The 20037-nt window shown below is 46.3% G+C and overlaps 1 protein-coding gene across 1 annotated transcript in view; it reads right to left on the reverse strand.

The window, feature by feature from the left end:
• Positions 1 to 20037, reverse strand: part of wipi1 (WD repeat domain, phosphoinositide interacting 1) — a 110516-nt gene that overhangs the window by 22849 nt on the left and 67630 nt on the right. The window contains exons 4-8 of the mRNA XM_070857729.1: positions 17030 to 17126; positions 15045 to 15142; positions 13892 to 13984; positions 7991 to 8061; positions 6399 to 6506 (exon numbers count right to left, since the gene is read on the reverse strand). Of these exons, the coding sequence (XP_070713830.1) occupies positions 6399 to 6506; positions 7991 to 8061; positions 13892 to 13984; positions 15045 to 15142; positions 17030 to 17126 (467 nt within the window). The remainder of the gene's footprint in view (positions 1 to 6398; positions 6507 to 7990; positions 8062 to 13891; positions 13985 to 15044; positions 15143 to 17029; positions 17127 to 20037) is intronic.

Below are 20037 nucleotides of genomic sequence, written 5' to 3' on the forward strand. Positions count from 1 at the left end.
ATATATTCAAAAAGGAGTTGGATATAGTCCTTACGACTAGGGGGATCAAGGGGTATGGTGAGAAAGCAGGAATGGGGTACTGAGGTTGCATGTTCAGCCATGAACTCATTGAATGGCCTACTCCTGTACCTATTTTCTATGTTTCTAAAACTGTTCTCCCTGCTCCCTCCCATAAATATCGGTTATCGATGCCTGTGTCTCTGAGCTTCAAAGACAAGGGGGTTATTATAACCTAACCCGAGTTTGAAAAGGAGATTTACTAGAATCGTAACAGGGATGATATCTTTAGTGGAGAGACTAGAGAAACTGTGATTGTTCTCCTCAGAGCTAAAAAGGTCAAGGGAGATTTACCAGTGTTCAAAATTATGAAGGGTTTTATTGAGTAGAAAAGGAGAAACTGTTCCCACTGGCAGGAGCGTGGTTAATCAGAGGACACAGATTTAAGATAATTGGCAAAAGAACCAAGGGGTAGGATGAGGAGACATTTTTTTATGCAGCGCCTTGTTATGCCTTAAAGGGTGGTGGAAGCAATAGTAACTCTCAAAAGAATTGGATATATACTTGAAGAAAAATTTGCAGGGCATAGGGAAAGATCAGGGGAACTGGACTAATTTGAGAACTCTTTCAAAGAGCTGGAACTGACACGATGGGCCTGATGGTCCGCGTTGCGGAATTGGAGCTGAGGGTGGATTCACTCTGGAGCATCCACGATGCTGAGAATGACGTGAGTAGCACGTGTAGCGAGTTGGTCTTACCACAGGTGAAGGGTCCACAGCCAGATAGGGAGTGGAAGACCAGCAGGAAGAGCAATGCAAGGAAGGTAATGCAGGGGTGCCCTGCGGTCATCCCACTGCAAAACAGATACACCGCTTTGAGTACTGTTGAGGGGGATGACTCATCAGGGGAGGGCAGCAGCAGCCAAGTTCATGGCACCGTGGCTGGCTCTGTTGCACAGGAGGGCAGGAGAAAGAGTGGGAGAGCGATAGTGATAGGGGATTCAATGGTAAGGGGAATAGACAGGCGTTTCTGCGGCCGCAACCGAGACTCCAGGATGGTATGTTGCCTCCCTGGTGCAAGGGTCAAGGATGTCTCGGAGTGGGTGCAGGACATTCTGAAAAGGGAGGGTGAACAGCCAGTTGTCGTGGTGCACATTGGTACCAACGATATAGGTAAAAAAAAGGGATGAGGTCCTACGAGACGAATTTAAGGAGCTAGGAGCTAAATTAAAACACAGGACCTCAAAAGTAGTAATCTCAGGATTGCTACCAGTGCCACGTGCTAGTCAGAGTAGGAATTGCAGGATAGCTCAGATGAATACGTTGCTTGAGCAGTGGTGCAGCTTGGAGGGTTTCAAATTCCTGGGGCATTGGAACCGGTTCTGGGGGAGGTGGGACCAGTACAAACCGGATGGTCTGCACCTGGGCAGGACCAGAACCAATGTCCTAGGGGGAGTGTTTGCTAGTGCTGTTGGGGAGGAGTTAAACTAATATGGCAGGGGGATGGGAACCAATGCAGGGAGACAGAGGGAAACAAAATGGAGACAAAAGCAAAAGACAGAAAGGAGATGAGTAAATGTGGAGGGCAGAGAAACCCAAGGCAAAAAACAAAAAGGGCCACTGTACAGCAAAATTCTAAAGGGTCAAAGTGTAAAAAAAAGGCAAGCATGAAAGTTTGGTGTCTCAATGCAAGGAGTATTCGGAACCCAGGAGAGGGCTCTGAACTAGTTAGAGTGGGTGAGAGCTCAGATGAACAGGACCCCAAGAAAGAATGCAAAAGGCAGGAGGCAACAGAGCAGAGTAGCACTGGGGTAAGTGTAAACCACAAGGTGATAGGAAGGGACAATATGTATGAATATAAAGGGGCTGCAGGAGGGGTCAAAACTAAAAATCATGGTTTAAAAACTAGTATTAAAACACTCTACCTAATCGCACGCAGCATTCGAAATAAAGTTAATGAGTTGACGGCACAAATCATTACAAATGCATATGATTTGGTGGCCATTACAGAAACTTGGTTGCAGGGTGGCCAAGACTGGGAATTAAACATACTGGGGTATCTGACAATTCGGAAAGATAGACACGAAGGGAAAGGAGGTGGGATAGCTCTGTTAATAAAGGATGATATCAGGGCAGTTGCGAGAGACGATATTGGCTCTAATGAACAAAATGTTGAATCATTGTGGGTGGAGATTAGATATAGTAAGGGGAAAAAGTCACTGTTATAGGCCCCCAAATAATAACTTCACGGTGGTGCGGATAATAATCACGGGAATAATGGAGGCATGTGAAAAAGGAACGGCAGTAATCATGGGGGATTTTAACCTACATATCGATTGGTCAAATCAAATTGCACGGGGAAGCCTTGAGCAGGAATTCATAGAATGCATACGGGATTGTTTCTTAGAACAGTATGTTACAGAACCTACAAGGGAGCAAGCTATCTTGGATCTGCTCCTGTGTAATGAGACAGGAATAATAAACGATCTCCTAGTAAAAGATCCTCTCGGAATGAGTGATCACAGTCTGGTTGAATTTGTAATACAGATTGAGGGTGAGGAAGTAGTGTCTCAAACGATCGTACTATGCTTAAACAAAGGGGACTACAGTGGGATGAGTGCAGAGTTGGCTAAAGTAGACTGGGAACACAGACTAAACGGTGGCACAATTGAGGAACAGTGGAGGACTTTTAAGGAGCTCTTTCATAGTGCGCAACAAAAATATATTCCAGTGAAAAAGGGCGGTAAGAGAAGGGATAACCAGCCGTGGAAAACCAAGGAAATAAGGGAGAGTATCAAATTAAAAACCAATGCGTATAAGGTGGCCAAGGTTAGTGGGAAACTAGAAGATTGGGAAAATTTTAAACAACAGTAAAGAATGACTAAGAAAGCAATAAAGAAAGGAAAGATAGATTACGAAAGTAAACTTGCACAAAACATAAAAACAGATAGTAAAAGCTTTTACCGATATATAAAACGGAAAAGAGTGACTAAAGTAGATGTTGGTCCCTTGGAAGATGAGAAGGGGGATTTAATAATAGGAAATGTGGAAATGGCTCAGACCTTAAACAATTATTTTGCTTCGATCTTCACAGTGGAAGACACAAAAACCATGCCAAAAATGTGGGAAGGGAGGACCTTGAGATAATCACTATCACTAGGGGGGTAGTGCTGGACAGGCTAATGGGACTCAAGGTAGACAAGTCCCCTGGTCCTGATGAAATACATCCCAGGGTATTAAAAGAGATGGCGGAAGTTATAGCAGATGCATTCGTTATAATCTACCAAAATTCTCTGGACTCTGGGGAGGTACCAGCGGATTGGAAAGCAGCTAATGTAATGCCTCTGTTTAAAAAAGGGGGCAGACAAAAGGCAGGTAACTATAGGCCGGTTAGTTTAACATCTGTAGTGGGGAAAATGCTTGAAGCTATCATTAAGGAAGAAATAGCGGGACATCTAGATAGGAATAGTGCAATCAAGCAGACGCAACATGGATTCATGAAGGGGAAATCATGTTTAACTAATTTACTGGAATTCTTTGAGGCTATAACGAGCATGGTGGATAGAGGTGTACCGATGGATGTGGTGTATTTAGATTTCCAAAAGGCATTCGCTAAGGTGCCACACAAAAGGTTACTGCAGAAGATAAAGGTACGCGGAGTCAGAGGAAATGTATTAGCATGGATCGAGAATTGGCTGGCTAACAGAAAGCAGAGAGTCGGGATAAATGGGTCCTTTTCGGGTTGGAAATTGGTGGTTAGTGGTGTGCCACAGGGATCGGTGCTGGGACCACAACTGTTTACAATATACATAGATGACCTGGAAGAGGGGACAGAGTGTAGTGTAACAAAATTTACAGATGACACTAAGATTAATGGGAAAGCGGGTTGTGTAGAGGACATAGAGAGGCTGCAAAGAGATTTAGATAGGTTAAGCGAATGGGTTGAGGTTTGGCAGATGGAATACAATGTCGGAAAATGTGAGGTCATCCACCTTGGAAAAAAAAACAGTAAAAGGGAATATTATTTGAATGGGGAGAAATTGCAACATGCTGCAACTGTATAGGATATTGGTGAGGCCGCACCTGGAGTACTGCGTGCAGTTTTGGTCACCTTACTTAAGGAAGGATATACTAGCTTTGGAGGGGGTGCAGAGACGATTCACTAGGCTGATTCCGGAGATGAGGGGGTTACCTTATGATGATAGATTGAGTAGACTGGGTCTTTACACGTTGGAGTTCAGAAGGATGACTGATGATCTTATGGAAACATTTAAAATAATGAAAGGGATAGACAAGATAGAGGCGGAGAGGTTGTTTCCACTGGTCGGGGAGACTAGAACTAGGGGGCACAGCCTTAAAATACAGGGGAGCCAATTTAAAACCGAGTTGAGAAGGAATTTCTTCTCCCAGAGGGTTGTGAATCTGTGGAATTCTCTGCCCAAGAAAGCAGTTGAGGCTAGCTCATTGAATATATTCAAATCACAGCTAGATGGATTTTTAACCAATAAGGGAATTAAGGGTTACGGGGAGCGGGCGGGTAAGTGGAGCTGAGTCCACGGCCAGATCAGCCATGATCTTGTTGAATGGCGGAGCAGGCTTGAGGGGCTAGATGGCCTACTCCTGTTCCTAATTCTTATGTTCTTATGGTCTCCTTCTGTACGGTAAGATTTAATGGGCTGGATTTTCGGCTTTGATGTTTTTGGGGTGGTAATGGCGGCGGGCGCTAAAGTTTGCGGCTGGAAACTGTTTGCGCCTCAGTAGGTAACATTGAGTAGCTGGGCCCTGAGTAAGGGGGTGCAGCGCTAAGGGAGGCATTGTACATTTCTCTTGGGCGCTAGCATGGGAAGCTCCCGATTTTAAAGTGCCGGGCCGGGAGTGCTCCGAGAGACAATTGTGGGGGGAGGGAGAAAAACCCTAAAAAAGCCACAAAAACATTCCCAAAACATTGCCCACACCAGCACAGCATAAATCACAAACAAAATAGAAGAAAAAACAATCACACTTAGCTTAGCAGTCCATTACTTACCTCTCCACTGTCGGTATCGTTGGACCACCTGATTTCCCAGGCATTCACTGCGGGGCGTGCTGCAGGGCACACTGCGGGGTCAGACCGAGTCAAATCTCGCGCTAGTGTCGCAACCAGGGGTGTTGTACACCGGCGCAGCTCTTCCAGGCTCAGCGCCGCCACAAAACTGGACCCGAGGATCGCTGCGGGGCTCTGAAGGCTGACTACCCGCCCAGGAGACCACACTGCCGTCATTCCGGGGTGAAAAACAGAGCGGAGAGGAGACGAAAATCTGCCCCCATGATTCATTTACCCCCCCCCCCCCCACCCAAGGTAGGATTATTGATGACATTCTAGTAGCTTGCCCAAATCATCTAAAAGCCTGAACAAAGAGACTTTGTGAACACAGATCCAACAAAGACAAGCCCAATCCTTGCCCATTGTCTACGCCCATTGCCAACATATGTGCATGGTTAAACGGAGTGATATGGCACTGTAACAAGGTGGTACTTTGCCTCCAAATTGCCCCGTGCGGAATTGCCCCGCTGACGGTCGGTGCCCCCGACAGCTTTCCCCGGCGGGGAGCTGTCTGTGGCTGGGTGGCGCGTCCGCCCTTAAATGCTGACGACTCCATTTTATTTTCTTACTGTCGGCTGACTGCCAGGTCGGGCCTACAATTATACCCACAGGTTCGGCGCAGTGTTTGCCACTAAAGTGGCTGCAGAGTTCGCAGCGGCCCTCTCCTCTAACTGAAGGGGGAGGGACACTGACGGCAGCACTGATGACTTGGAGCGACGGCCGTTCCAACCCGCACGCACTTCTGCCTCGCGAAATCGCTCTGACTGGAAAAAAAGCTTCCAATTCCTGAACTGCTCCGGATTCTTCGCCCTGATGGGGTGGTGAAACACTTTAAAAAAAAAAACGATAGGTGCGCCCCATTTGGAGCAGGGCTCGATTTCGGCCCCTTATTCTCACAGGACCGCAGGCAAAATTACTCAGACTCAGATGGTGTTGCCAAAGGTTCATTTTTTTCTTAATCTTTGTTAAATTAACTTCACATTAGTTCCCTGAATACATATGCTAGTATTTTCTTGGTTAAAATTGGCCAGATATCCAGATAGACTATTTATACAGGCTGATGCAAATCTCCGATTCTGTACTAAGGTTGGGAGTTGGGAATGTTACTCAAATTTTCAGTCATGGTATTAACAAGATGACAGAGTGAGTCATGTAGAAAATATCTGAACTTATGAAGTGGAGCCTACGCTGAAAGAATAACAACTTTCGCAGTCTGGACCTGGCCCTCCCTTGGAGTCAAACTGTCTGACAGAAAGTAATGTGAATGACTGAGCGTCTAGTCCAGTCCTAGTAAGGAATATTTTGAGAGACGACTGTACCTTTGGCTGGGCTGTTCAAGTTTGAAGATGTGAATAGTTTCCGTGTTACTTGATGCTGACAGGAACTGTGAGTCTTTACTGAAGGCCAGCGAGCCAATATTTACATACCTGTCGCAGAAGAAAAATTACACTGTATCAGAACCATTACGCTGTAAAGATGAAGGGAATTAAAGTGGAGCTGAATGAAATTACCCCTGTGTGCAATGCCAGCATCAAAATAACAGATTCCCCCAAATTCCTGGGGCTGAAATGGGAATTTCTGTTATTCCTAAAGGTGAACAAAAATTTAGGGCACTAGGTTTCCACTTCATTAATAACATCCCTTTAAATTCCCATGGTGAATCTTCTGTGCAACCCCCTGCATCAAGGGGTGGGAGTATCTGGGGAAATTCCACCCATTCCACCTTTATGAAGTCTCAGTGGATCTCACAGCATGTGAGAGCTGGCACATGATCTGCCCAGAAAAGGTCCCAGAAACTCCAACGATAAAAGGTGACTGATCCTAGAGGGAACTGATTACCTTTGGAAAACCCTCAGGTTGCTCTCTGAGGAGCAAACTTACCTCATTGTTTTTAAACAACCTTTCCTTAGAGCCTTGAAGGTCCACTGCCAGAGCGGGTGGGCACTGCTCCAGCATCTGCCTCATGTCAAAGATACACCTTTCCAGAAGGGAGTGGGGTATGGGACCCCTGACTGATTTACGGCGCCCTAACCCAGGGGCGCGGAGGCCAATTGTGCTGCCCCTACTCCGACCCTCAGTTTAGATCAGTTAATTCAGCACAAACCAAGGATCAAATCTGCAACTTTTCCTGGTTTATATGATTGACTAGATAAATATTCCGAGCCATTGAAGGAACCTAACTCATCACACTGCAGACGATTCCTTCCTACTTGTCCAATCTCTTACGTGGGATGTGACTAGCATTCAAACCTTTCCACCTTGCGAGCATGCAGAAGTATAGAAAAAGCCTTGTGCAAAACAGGAAATTAATTTTCTTGAACCCAAACATATAGTCATTTCTTTATGGTTTTATTGCTGTACAAGCGTGCTGCTCTTTGTAGGAAGGAGGCCCAAGGCCCTGACCATCGCACGGCAGCACTTCCCCACCTCGGGGAGCTGCTAAGCCTGGTTCAGATTACACAAGATATACGACACAGAAACAGGCCATTCGGCCCAACCAGTCCACACCGGTGTTTATGCTCCACTCGAACCTCCTCCCATCTTTCCTCATCTACATCTATCAGCATAACCCTCTATTCCCTTCTTCCTCATATGCTTGTCTTGCCTCCCTTTAATGCATCTATACTATTCGCTTCAACCACTCCCGGTGGTAGCGAGTGAGGGAGAATCAGAGCATGGGTCACCATCAGACATTTTTGTGCACCTTTCATGGTCAGCTCAAAGCAGCAATGTCACTGGCCCAGCAGTAGGCAATGTGCCTGGTCTCCAGGCCGAGCAGTGACGCATGCTGTGACGAGACTAAACAGGAACACAAAACTGAATCAAATAAATTTATGACTGGGACTAAAAAAAAGTAAAAATCAAACCCAAAGTCGCTTCATCTAATTTTCAAACACAAGTCTGGAATTACCTTTTCATTCCTCTCCTGAATTCGTAGAGTTTCTGTCCCTCAGGGGTGGAAAAGACACGGATAACTGTACCCTGTAGAACATTCAATGAGAGAGTGAGTGAAGCTCCACAAATTACAGCCACAGAAAAGGGCATAAAAGCAATGAACTCGTTCAGGCACTTCAGTCAAAACTTTTCATAACTAGCTTGACTATTCCAAACTTCCTGCTGCGATTAATTGTTCCCCACCCCTCGAACCTGCAATGTTTCATGGATTTTAATGAGTTGAATTACATTCCAACAAATTAACGGTCCCCACAGCATCGTTTGCGAAGAATCATTCTGACCTCCACACAGTGCCCAGCACTATCGGAATCTCAAACTCTACCACTGTGGGTGAACGCATTCGAAAATGGGTCAAACATTATCCTGGGAGGAGAGGTCACTCATGAGAAGAAGAATGCTGAGACAGTCGCTAACACAGAAGGAAGTCTGAATGTATGAAGTACAATTGCAAATAGGCAGAAGCAAACATGGACAGTTTTGTGTCTCTGAAAATGAACATTAATTCAGAGAAGGTCCTAATCACAGGCATATTGGGGGTGGGGGAGAGAGAGCAGGAGACTTGCTGAACCCATAGAAGGGGAAATAAGAGTTAACCACCCTCTGCTACCTCTGTGCACTTTTAGCAACCAGCTCAAGAGCAGCACTGGTACAGGCTGGAAGCAAGCCCTCTTAGCAAAAAGAGTTGACAGAATGAAACTAAAAAAGGCAATGGGCTAGATTTTCCACTTTTGTACTCGCCCAAAAATGGGCATTATTTTCGGCATGGGCGGTAAAAAAGGATTTTCAGATTGTTGGCTTCTCGCCCATTCTCAAAGCACCTAGTCTCCATTTTTTAAAATGGGCGTTACCGCGAGCGATATGAAATGGGTGGTAGTGTTAAATCTCGCTGACCTTCTGCCATAAAGTGTCACCGTCCTTAGCAACGGCATGGCAATGCTCGATTCCCGCGATTCAGGAGGTCAAGGGTCATTATCACATGCGCAGAAGAGGAGACAGAGAGAGGGGGAGCTGAGATGGACTGAAGGCGTGTCTGTGGCTGCTTTGGGAAGAAGGAGGGAGACTTTAGAGCTTCAGAGCAAGTAGGGAAACAAAAATTAGCTGTTACCAGCCACATATTTGCCCTAATTTGACCTATAATGGAGGGAGAGGAGGAGGCATCACAGCACGCTGTGGAGACTGACGTTGGAGAGAGCAATGAGGTGGGACAGGAGCACATTGGAGGCCGCAAAAGAGCCAGGAAGTTCTTGGATGAGGCAAATACCTCCCTCCTGCAGGTCAAGTTACGCAGGGGTGATTTGACACAGGGAGGGTGTGGGAAGCCCACCCCAAAGGCCTGCCAGAGGATATCGACCGAGATAGCAGAGGTGGTCTCGTCAGCGACCAGGGTGAGGGTAACCAATGCCGCAAACGATGGAACGACCTTGTGGGATCCGCAAGAGTAAGTATTACATTGATTGACATGTACTTACGTATTTATATAATTTGATTTGTAACAGTCATGAGTGACTATCAGCAGATGTGAGGTTTTTCACTTTTACCGAGAATGTTTTACTCAAAGCCTGCGGTCACGGTGTACGTCTTTAGGTAAAGAATGATAATTATCATAATAACCGACAGATGTAATCATGATTATGTGTTGTATCAGTCTCTGTGACAGTATCTAGCAATGATATCACGCAATGATTTCATGCCATGTCGTCCTGTCACCTTTTACAGAAGAAGCTATCGATGATGAGGTCACCAGTCCCCAGCGACATCACTGAGATGGAGGAGCGGGTGTTCGCACTCGTGGGGAAGCACACCCGGACAGCCACGGATGCATCTGCAGACCCTGAAGTGATGCCACGTGAGTAAAGCTTACACCACTGCGTAATGTAAAGTCAATAGATGCCACATCCACTCATATCCGAGCAATCATATATGATAGATGATTTCTAAAATTGTCATGGAAATAATGCTGGCCGAATGAAAATCATTGCAATGCACAATGTGTTGATGATCATGAAATGTCATGCATGTGATGATTTTGAGAGCGGTGGTGCTTTTATCGTGCATATGCTGTGTGAGTGCTGGACTCACCTTGTGACCCTAGCACCCGCTTCTCCTCTAATAACCTCATTTGTGTTTTGCAGCTCAGCGAGCAGCGCGGCCCCAGGTAAGACCACAGAGGCCAGAAGGTGGGGGTCCGACTCTCCAGACGATCCTACATCTGTTGTTGAGGAGCTCCGATTCTCGCCTGTCAATCCGCTGGGTCTGTTCTCCACGGATGAGAGCGCGGACTTTGAGGGACCTGCATCGCCACGCTCCAGAAGCCATTCCATCCCAAGGCTATCTAGTGGTCCTCCGGTCATTCCCGCCTCCACTCTGGAGGTACCGGCCCCAAGCACCTCGCCACAGGGCACCCCATTTGTCCCCAGAATGGCACCGATCCCGCGGAGTCCTCGTGGACGTGGAAGGTCTGTTCCACGAGCGCCACGAGAGCAGAGAGATGGTACAGTTGTCCAGGAGGACTGCAGACATTGGTGACCAGCTCATCGAAGCATTGGGGGGCATATCCCAACAGCTGGCCACCATGACTGAGTACATTCCGCGGATGTCCGAGGTCCTGGATGCGATAGCCAGGAATCCTGCTGGCACAGGTCTCCCAGTGGTCCCAGAGCGCGGCACTCCATCCCTAGGTTCCGCACCACCACTGTGAACGACAGATGAGAGCAAGGACCAAGATCCTGCTTCTGCATCAGAGAATGTTGCCCCCTCGGCACCCCCCACTCCCGTACCCGTGCAACCAATGCATCTGCCTTCGTTCCCCCCCCCCCCCCCCTCAATGAGGCACCGCCTGAGGAGCTCCTTGGCCAGGTGCCATGGAGCGAGGAGGGGAAGAGGTAGAGGTGGGAAAAGAAGGGGAGGAGGGGGAAGGAAAGTGAGTTGCATGTCTGCAGGTAATGGCTGTGTTACATCTCCATCTGAGTGTATGCAATTTTGTTGCAATGTATGGGGGCTGGGGACCACGCTCCTGCTTTGCCTTTGTATTCTGTGTTGCTGGACATGTTGAACATTAGATTGATGTCAATGATGGAAAAAGTGGGGTGTGGGCGGGGGTTGGGTGTTATTGCCTGTGATACTTGTGATTTCAGACCAATGTTGGTATACATTTTTTTTATTGAACATAACCTTGTTGCGCATTGTCTCAGATAGCTGGACCGTTACACACTAGTGATTCCTTAACATGTAACATGAAATAAAACTTAACTTCAATCAATGTAAACTTTAACTGGCACCAAGCTGATGGGCACCATTGATGTCTGAGCTGCACACACACAGCAGTGTGTCAGCATTGTCCCTCACATCAACGCTCTTTCAGGCAAATTGTTCAGATATCAGCTCCTCACGCAAGAGTCTTGCAGCTATGAAGCCACCATCGGCCCTTTCCTGCAGTCTGGAGGGGGTTGTGGGCATTGTTGCATAGCCAGCCTGATTGTCTGGCCCTAGGTCAGAGTCCAGCCCCCCGTAGTCTTCTTCCTCTCTCTCCTGAGGTGGAGCATCAGTCCCTTCTGGCAATTCTTGGCCCTTCCTGACAGCCAGGTTGTGCAGCATCGAGTACACAACCACAAATTTACCTACTTGCTCAGGGTTGTATTGTAACTCCCCTCCTGAGTGGTCCAGACATCTGAAGCGCCGCTTAAGCAGAGTTATTGTATTCTGGACCACATTGCATGTGTCTCTGTGGCTCCGGTTGTATCGCTTCTCGACCTTGGTGTTGGCGTCATGCAGGGGGGTCATCAGCCAGGTGGCTAAGCCATATCGGTTATCACCAAGCATCCAGCATTGTCCTTATGGCTGACTCTTAAAGATGTCAGAGACAGCGCTCTCACGCAGGATGTGAGCCTCACTGAAGGTGCCCAGACATTTGGCATTCACTGCCAGTATGATCTGGTTATGGTCGACAACTAGTTGGACCTTCAAGGAGTGAAATCCTTTTCTGTTACGAAAACGCTCCGGGTCCTAGAAGGTGGCCACATGGTGATGTGAGTGCACTGTATAGCTCCCTGCACCCTGGAGAACTTAGCAATGCGGTAGAATGCTCCAGCCCTGTCAGTCTGAGCCTCTGTAGCAATGGGGAAGCTGATAAAGTCCATCCTTCTCGCATACAGGGCCTCCGTGACCTGTCTAATGCAGCAATGGGTTGCATGGTGAGACAGAGGGGAAATCTCAACCGCGGAAAGGAACCAGACGCGTAGAAAGACAGTGCCGTGGTGACCTTGACCTTGACCGACACTGATGTCCTGATGGCAGGCTGCATATGTGGCCTGATGAACTCACATATTTAATTGATCACCACCTTGTGGAAGCACAGTCTCCGAAGGCAGGTGTGCTCGGAGACGTCGAGGAAAGACCTCTTTTCCTTCTACGTGCGGAGCGTGTATGGTCTGGCCCTTCTCATTCTTGCACGTTTTAAATTGGGGACATAATGATGTGCATCACACATTGAGCCATCTGCACTCTGCAGCATCTGCGTATTAATCGATGCAAGCTGAGAAATGGCTGGCCTCATTGCAATGAAAGTATAATGGCGATTGATCAGAAGCAATAATTTCCTCACTAAAATACACCTGGAGTAAACCCCCAATAGTCCAGAGTCTGAAAATATGTCTGTTGAGATAGTCACTTCACCTGAAAAGAACTCCAGAGACAATGCAAACTCCACCGAAGTTGAAGCAGCCTTTTGAATGAAGCGACCTGCGATTTTAAAAATGGCAGCCACACCACTGGCATTAGTTAGAACAGTTCCACTTTTTATGGCCGTTTTTTTGGGCGAGTGATGTGTGTGCGAGGTGGTGAAAGTGATGATGGGCGATCTCCTGGGCGTTAGTTTCGCCAAATGTGGTCTTTACGACAAAAACAATGGGGGGCGGTATTATTGAATCTCGGTGTTAATTCCGTGCGGAAAGTAACGCTGGATGATATTATGGGTATTGATTTTGTGCATTCTGATGATTCCGCCCCAAAAAAGTGGGCAGGTGGTACTATTTTTTCCCAGTGTTAAGCACATGAGGAAAGTAACGCTCGCCGATAAGTTCCTGAAAAATGCCCGGCAGTTTCCATTTTGTGGTTAAATGAGCAATATTTGGCCGTTATACGTCATTTCAGCAGTAAAATGGGCATTAAGTGGGCATTAAGCATGCAAATATTGTGGAAAATCTAGCCTTAAATCTTCTAACATCAAAAAGGCTTTACTCAGCACCCAGAATAGCACTGGCAATGGAAATGCTGATCTGTATTGGGCTGAAGCAGACCTGCTGAATGGATTGCTGGGACACAGAATCAGACCAACAAACTTCGCGTATATTTTTTTTATTCAACAGTTAATGGGGATCTTGAAACTAATGACTATTCTAGCTGGGAGAAAAAACTAATTTAAACACCAAGCTATTTGCTTCATAAGCTCATTCTAAGCTAGCCTTAATTTCCCATCAAACTTCCTGACCCTTCTCCATGTTCCAATATGTCCCACGTTCCAACAGGTACATTTTCTGCCACTAACTGATGAATTGGAAAAAATAGTGCGAATATATCTTGTGAGGCAGGGAAAATTAGAGAAATATTACACACTCACCAGGAGACTCTCGCCTCGCACACGCACCAGGAGTCTCCGCACACATTCACCAGGAGACTCTCTCCCCTCGCACACTCACCGGGAGACTCTCTCCCCTCGCACACTCACCATGGGAGGTGGGCAGAGGCAGTGTTTGACAATGATCTGTGATAACTGTTGTGGTGCACCATACAAACACCTCCCCCCAAAAAATCACAATGGAGCCGAGGAATAAACAATTAGATAGTTGAGCAGTAAGAATACCTTTTCTGAGGCACTTGCCAGTTTTGAACCTGTGAAGTTGAAGGCTAGAGCAGCAAGTGGGCCATCATGTGCAGGAATCACTGAAACACTGTGCTGATGGCAGAAAATGAGCATTAAGAATCTGACACACAATGATCACATCAAAAAGCTACAAATGACAGCTAATTAAATAAGATGGTTTGTGCTGCTCACGTGCCTTTAACAGATTTTTTATTAAGTGAAGTTACTAATTTCAAGTTGGTTGCAATAGTCTTCAGTAAAAAAGAAACTTGCATTTATGTAGCACCTTTCATGACCTCTATGTCCCAAAACATTTTACAGCCAATTAGTTACTTGTAAAGTGTAGTCACTGTTGTAATGTATGAAAATGCAGCAACCAATTTGTCTCTCAAACAGTAAATAAGATAAATGACCAGGTAATCTGTTTTAGTGACATTGGTTTGGGGATGAATGTTGGCTATGATTGCAGGGGAACTCTCCTGTCTTCTTGAATTATTCAATGATATATTTTTTTTAACATCCACCCGAGAGGGTAGACAAGGCCTCAGTTTAACGTCACGTCCAAAAGACGGCACCTCTGACAGTGCAGTACTCCCTCAGCACTGCAGTGAATTGTCGACATAAATGATGCACTCTAATCTCTGAAGTGGGGCTTGAACCCACAACCTTCTGACTCGGAGATGACAGTGCTACCCACTGAGCCACAGCTAACACCTAACTTCATTTCATTAATAATTCCAGGAGAGTTGTTCAGCAGATTAGTAGCTATTGCGGTACAGGATTGGATTGCCATTCCAAAGGCTTAAATTTCAATTCTTGCCTCAAATGTCACTGGAGCTAGGTTACCTTCAATGGGTAAAGTTTTCATAATCTCACTCAGCCAGGTCTTTAATTGGAGCATTCCTGGACATCTCTGGCACACCTCAACATCAGTCTCCCTCAAACAAAGTCTAACTCACGCTAAATGATGGTTAAACATGGTTGCAATGGAAAAGTCGACACTCAAGCCATCTTATCATGCTAACTGAAGGAAGAATCATGATGGTGGAAAAAAAGGGATTCTCTTTCACAAGGCTTAAAGTGCTCAGTTCAGTTTTGCAACACCAATATAAATGGAAAACCGTTACTGTCTCCCATTCAAGTACAGACTCACCAAGTTATTTGCATCATAAATCACTATCTCCCCTATTGTGGCATTGCCCGGATATGCCAGGTATGAGTTGGAATGATTGATGGAAAGTGCACAGAGACCTGGGAAGAATAGATAAAACAGGATGTTAGAATGTCCAGCACGTGATATTGTGTTATGATGTTGCATCGCTGTTCACGCACACACACAGTGAACTGAAAAAAATGTGAACCTATCAGGGCTAAATCAAACGACAGAGTTCCACCAGGTTCATTTACAATGGAGCAGGAGAGGATAGACAATTTGAAATTGCAGTGCAGAGTATAATTACACAACATCAAATGCATCATGGATAAGAACATAATAGTGAACAGTTAAAGCAGAGCGGGGTGTGGAACAATTAATGTCTTGCCATGAGAGTGGAGTGTGAATGGAAGTAGAAAAAAGAAGTTGCATCAACATAGCACCTTTCATATCCTCAGAATGTCACCAATATGATTTGCAGCCAATAAATTAGTTCTGAAGTGTAATCAATAATGTGTTGTAGGCTGATATGGCAGCCAATTTATGCGCAGCAAGCTCCCACAAACAGCAATGGGAGAAACAACTGGTTAATCTGTTTTTGGTAGTATTAGTTGAGAGATAAATATTGGCCAGGACACCAGAAGAACTCCCTGTTCATCTTCAAATAGTGCCATGGGATCTTTTACATCCACCCGAGCAGGCAGATTGGGCCTTGGTTTAACACCTCATCCGAAAGCACCTTCGACAATGCAGCATTCAATCTAGGCCGACACGTCACGGAGTATGGCTGGGAGTTTCCTTGGAGCTGCTCCCGTCCCACGGCTGTTAACTTCACCAGAAGCCTGGCGAAAACCCTGTTTATACTGGTAAACAAGGTTTCCACTGCACTTCGGTTTCAGATTTCCTGCAATGAAAGCATTAAATTCTAGACACTCGCGTACAGATGGTGGCCATTCAAACCATTATGATAATAGGAACAAGCTGAGCACTCCAGTTCATTAGTGAACCTGCATTATGTGCATATGTTTCCCTGTAAGATATCTATCTCTCATTTGTTCTCACTCTGTGAGCGTGTCTTTCTCTCTCTCCCTCGCTCCTTTCTCTTTTGACGAGTCTCTCTCTTGCTCCTGGTTTCTGTGCATGTATTATTACGAGCATCTGTTTCTGCCTCAATCTTCTCCCCTTTGGCCATTTCACCCGCATAAAAGATTTCCTCAAAGAAGAGAAAATGGCTGCCAGACTTGTGCACACGGAGAGGAAAGATCTAGAATCTGACAGAGCAGATACTGCAGGGCCATGCACCATGGGCACTCTGCTCAGTAAATCCCGGCAAGCAAAAGGAGAGACCCGAAAGGATAAGCGGTAAAATGATTTTTGTGGGGTCAGGAGAAGCAGAAGTGCTCCTCCAGGCCCCGTGAGAATAATGTGGGCCTCTCTTGCCTTGGACTCAGCCCTGAATTTGGAATAAACAGGAGCCAGATCACTTGTGCTTCAAAATTCTCTTTCCTTTTCTTCGCACATCCATTTTTAGGCTACAGTAACAACACAAGACCTGTACTGTCAAAAGGCAGCTCGAAACTAATCTTAATTGTGCATATAACTGTGCACTGCTCTGTTGATGTGTGCGTGTGTTAAACTGTGGCTGTTGGAAACTAGTTTGGTTCAAAAATATCGCACCATTTTTGCCTTTGTCTGGCAAAGCTGCGTCCAGAAGTTGCTATACGATACTTCTTTTGAGAATAATACTGAAAGTGAAAGAATTTTTAAATTGCCCCTCTCTCTTCATTGGAATAAATAAAAATGGAAAAATGGCTGAGAGTGCCATTCAAAAAACTGTCAAATGATTGTGTTAATCATTGTTTATGATACTGTCCCTCATTTTCCACAGTAAAGGCTGTAGTGACACAAAGGTACCTCCTGGAATTTTGAGTCCCGACATTTAGCTACTGATTTCAAACAGTCCCATTAGCTTGGTTTTCACCCACCTGTGCGGTTTGGTGGTATATCTTGAATGGTTTTCAGTAACTTCAAATCCTTGATGTTATGAATGTAAATGGCCTCCTCCAAACAAACTATCAGCCTCTGTAGTGGGAAAATAAAGTAGTGTCATAATCTGAGGGGTGAGATCATTGTCGGTCTCGATTAACAGCATACCTGTAAAAACTGAAGTAATGGTTCCCAGATTGCACGTTAGAGCAGGGTGGCCAACCAGCATCTCCCAAACCGGACAAGGCAGTCTGCTGACGTGCAGCTCTTTGCACATACAGGTGCAACGGCCCAAATCCGGAACTCTGAAAACCAGAATTGTCCCAAAACTGGAAATTTTGTGCATAGCTGATGGAGTCGTCTGGAATTATTGTCTGAAAACCAGACATTTTTGAGGCAAAACCCAAAATCTGGCACAGATTCATTCGAGGATTCCGGATTTCAGACAAGAAAATCACGTCTGAAATCTGGAATCCTCGACCGAATCCGTGCCGGATTTTGGGTTTTGATGGATTTCGGATCTCGCCGCTCAAAACCCGGCAGATTCAGTTGAGGATTCCGGATTTCAGACTTGATTTTTTTTTTGTCTGAAATCCGGAAAAAACCCCAAACCTGAACGGCCTCAGTCTCGAGGATTCTGGATTTCGGACGTTGTACCTGTACCAGTATAAGATGCTCATGTGATCGAAAAACGCCAACAGAGGCTGGTTGGGGCTATATGGCTTGTTTCTCTGTTGTAATTTCAATCTATCTGTGTTGTAATCTATCTCATTTCTGAGATGCGCAGAATAATATGAAGCACACAATCAGGTACAAAAGCAGTCAGTCCTCCTTCAATTCCCACCAGGCGAGCCAACATATTTTGAATGAAATCTCAAAGTAACCTAATTACATTTAGCTGGAAGACATTACTGGATTGGGGAATGGTAGCTGCCAGTCACACTGGACTCTAAAACAGTAAACTGGCCCAGGACTACAAAGGAGCAAATCGGGAGCAGCATCGGATGTACCAGCACAGAGACCTGCAGTGTGCAGCTGCCCTTACAGCAGAAAGAAATCCTCCTGCTGTTACCTGGGGCCCAACCTTGCCCAAGCCATTTTTCCCAGCGCACTGATCTGAAGCCCACCGACTTTGCATGCTGGAAAGGGTGCCAGAAAAAAGAGGCCCCGTCCTGGCCACTCTTCGGAGTGCCCAGAATCGTGGCGTGCAGTCTGAAGGGGGGGGGAGTTCGGCGGAGCAACAGGCCAGCGCAGAAAGCACTGCCGGCACCTGCGCACATGCTCAGTGAGGGCTGCGTGTATACTCCTGCCCTCCCAGCGCGTCCTGTGGGCTGTGAGCAGGACCCGATGCTCGCAGCCCCTATCCCCGGCTGAGTGGCCTCCCGCACCAGCCGGCTGGCCCGTTGAGTTCCCGGGCAAGGTAGGACTTTGGTCCTATTTTTTTATTTGGTGGCTGTGCTTGAGACTTTTGATTGGGGGGGGGGGGGGGGGGAGGAGGAGGAAGAGAGTTTTGGGCTGGGGGGGAGGGGGGAGGAGGGAGGAGAGAAAGAGTGTTTTTGGGGGGGGGGGGGGTGGAAGAGAAAGAGTGTTTTGTATCACTCTCTCTCTCTCACTGGCAACTCCCCCCCCCCCCCCCCCCTCCCCTGTGACATCGTGGCCAGCAGCTCGCATTTCTTCGGTCGGATTTACTTCATTTTTATTAGTATTTTAATTGTTTGAGCTTTTCCTTGCAATGTTTGTTGCTTGGTTGTTGAGGTCCTCTCCAGTTCCCTTCCCTCGCCTATCCCTGCCCTAATGTCTGCCGAATGTGCGCTGCTTTTTCTTCACTGCCCGCATGGTTTTTCAGAGCTGGCCACACACGCTGACCTAAGTCGATTTGGAGTAAGTTTTTGCTGGCCAAAGTGGCATAAATGGCCAAAACTGGTGTAAGTGTCTGGGAACGCCCCCTTTTGAAAAAAAAAACTGACCTTAAAAAAAAAAATCATAGCTAACTGACATACTCTGGAGCAAATTTTGGGGGGGGAAATCGCATTTATTAAACTTACGCCAGAAAAACTTACTCCAAAAAAATTGATGCAAGTCATGGCCAAAATTGGGCCCCTGGAGTGCAGAGACTGCTCAAGGTTTATGTAACAAAGTGTTGCTGACAACTGATGGAGGGTGCGGAGAATCAAAGAAACAAAAAAGAACTTGCATTGAAATAGTCTTCACACGATCTCAGGACGTTCCAAAGTGCATCCAGCCAATGAATTACTTTTGAAGTGTGGTCACTGTTGTAATGTAGGGAAATGCCGCAGCCAGTTTGCACACAGCAAGATCCCACAAAAAGCAATAAGATAAATGTTGGTCAGAACACGGGGAGACCTCCACTGCTCTTCATCAAATAGTGCCATGGGTTATTTATGTCCACCCGAGAGGGCAGGCAGGGCCTAAATTTAACGTCTCATCTGAAAATGGCACCTCCAACAGTGCAACATTCCCTCAGTACTGCACTGGATTGTCAGTCAAGATGATGTGCTCAAGTCCCTGGAGTGGGGCTTGAGACAGAGGCGAGAATGCTACCACCAAGTCAAGGAAAACAGCTTAATGGTGGGGACAGGGAAAAAGAGGCATAATACTGTACAATCCAGCTTTCAAGAAAATAGTTCTCAGCAAAGCATGCCAAAAGCCATCTTGGCCTAGGTTTCAAGGGCTAGAAATTTGGTTCTCAGCAAAAACGGGTTTTTTTTCGCCAAAATTACCGCTTTTGCTTCGCTACCACTGGTAGGCCGGAAATTCAACTTTTAATTTGCACAGCAGTAAAAATCGGCGCTGCACGAGGATTTGCAGCGCAAACTGCGAAATTCGGCAACTTTAGTCTGAGGCCGATACCGCTGAGAGAGAGGCCTTGGGAGGGCGGAAAAACACCACAAAATAAATAGGGAGAGCGATAGTGATAGGGGATTCAATTGTAAGGGGAATAGATAGGCGTTTCTGCGGCCGCAACCGAGACTCCAGGATGGTATGT

Source organism: Pristiophorus japonicus, chromosome 16 (assembly GCF_044704955.1).
Source record: "Pristiophorus japonicus isolate sPriJap1 chromosome 16, sPriJap1.hap1, whole genome shotgun sequence".
NCBI lineage: Eukaryota > Metazoa > Chordata > Chondrichthyes > Pristiophoridae > Pristiophorus > Pristiophorus japonicus.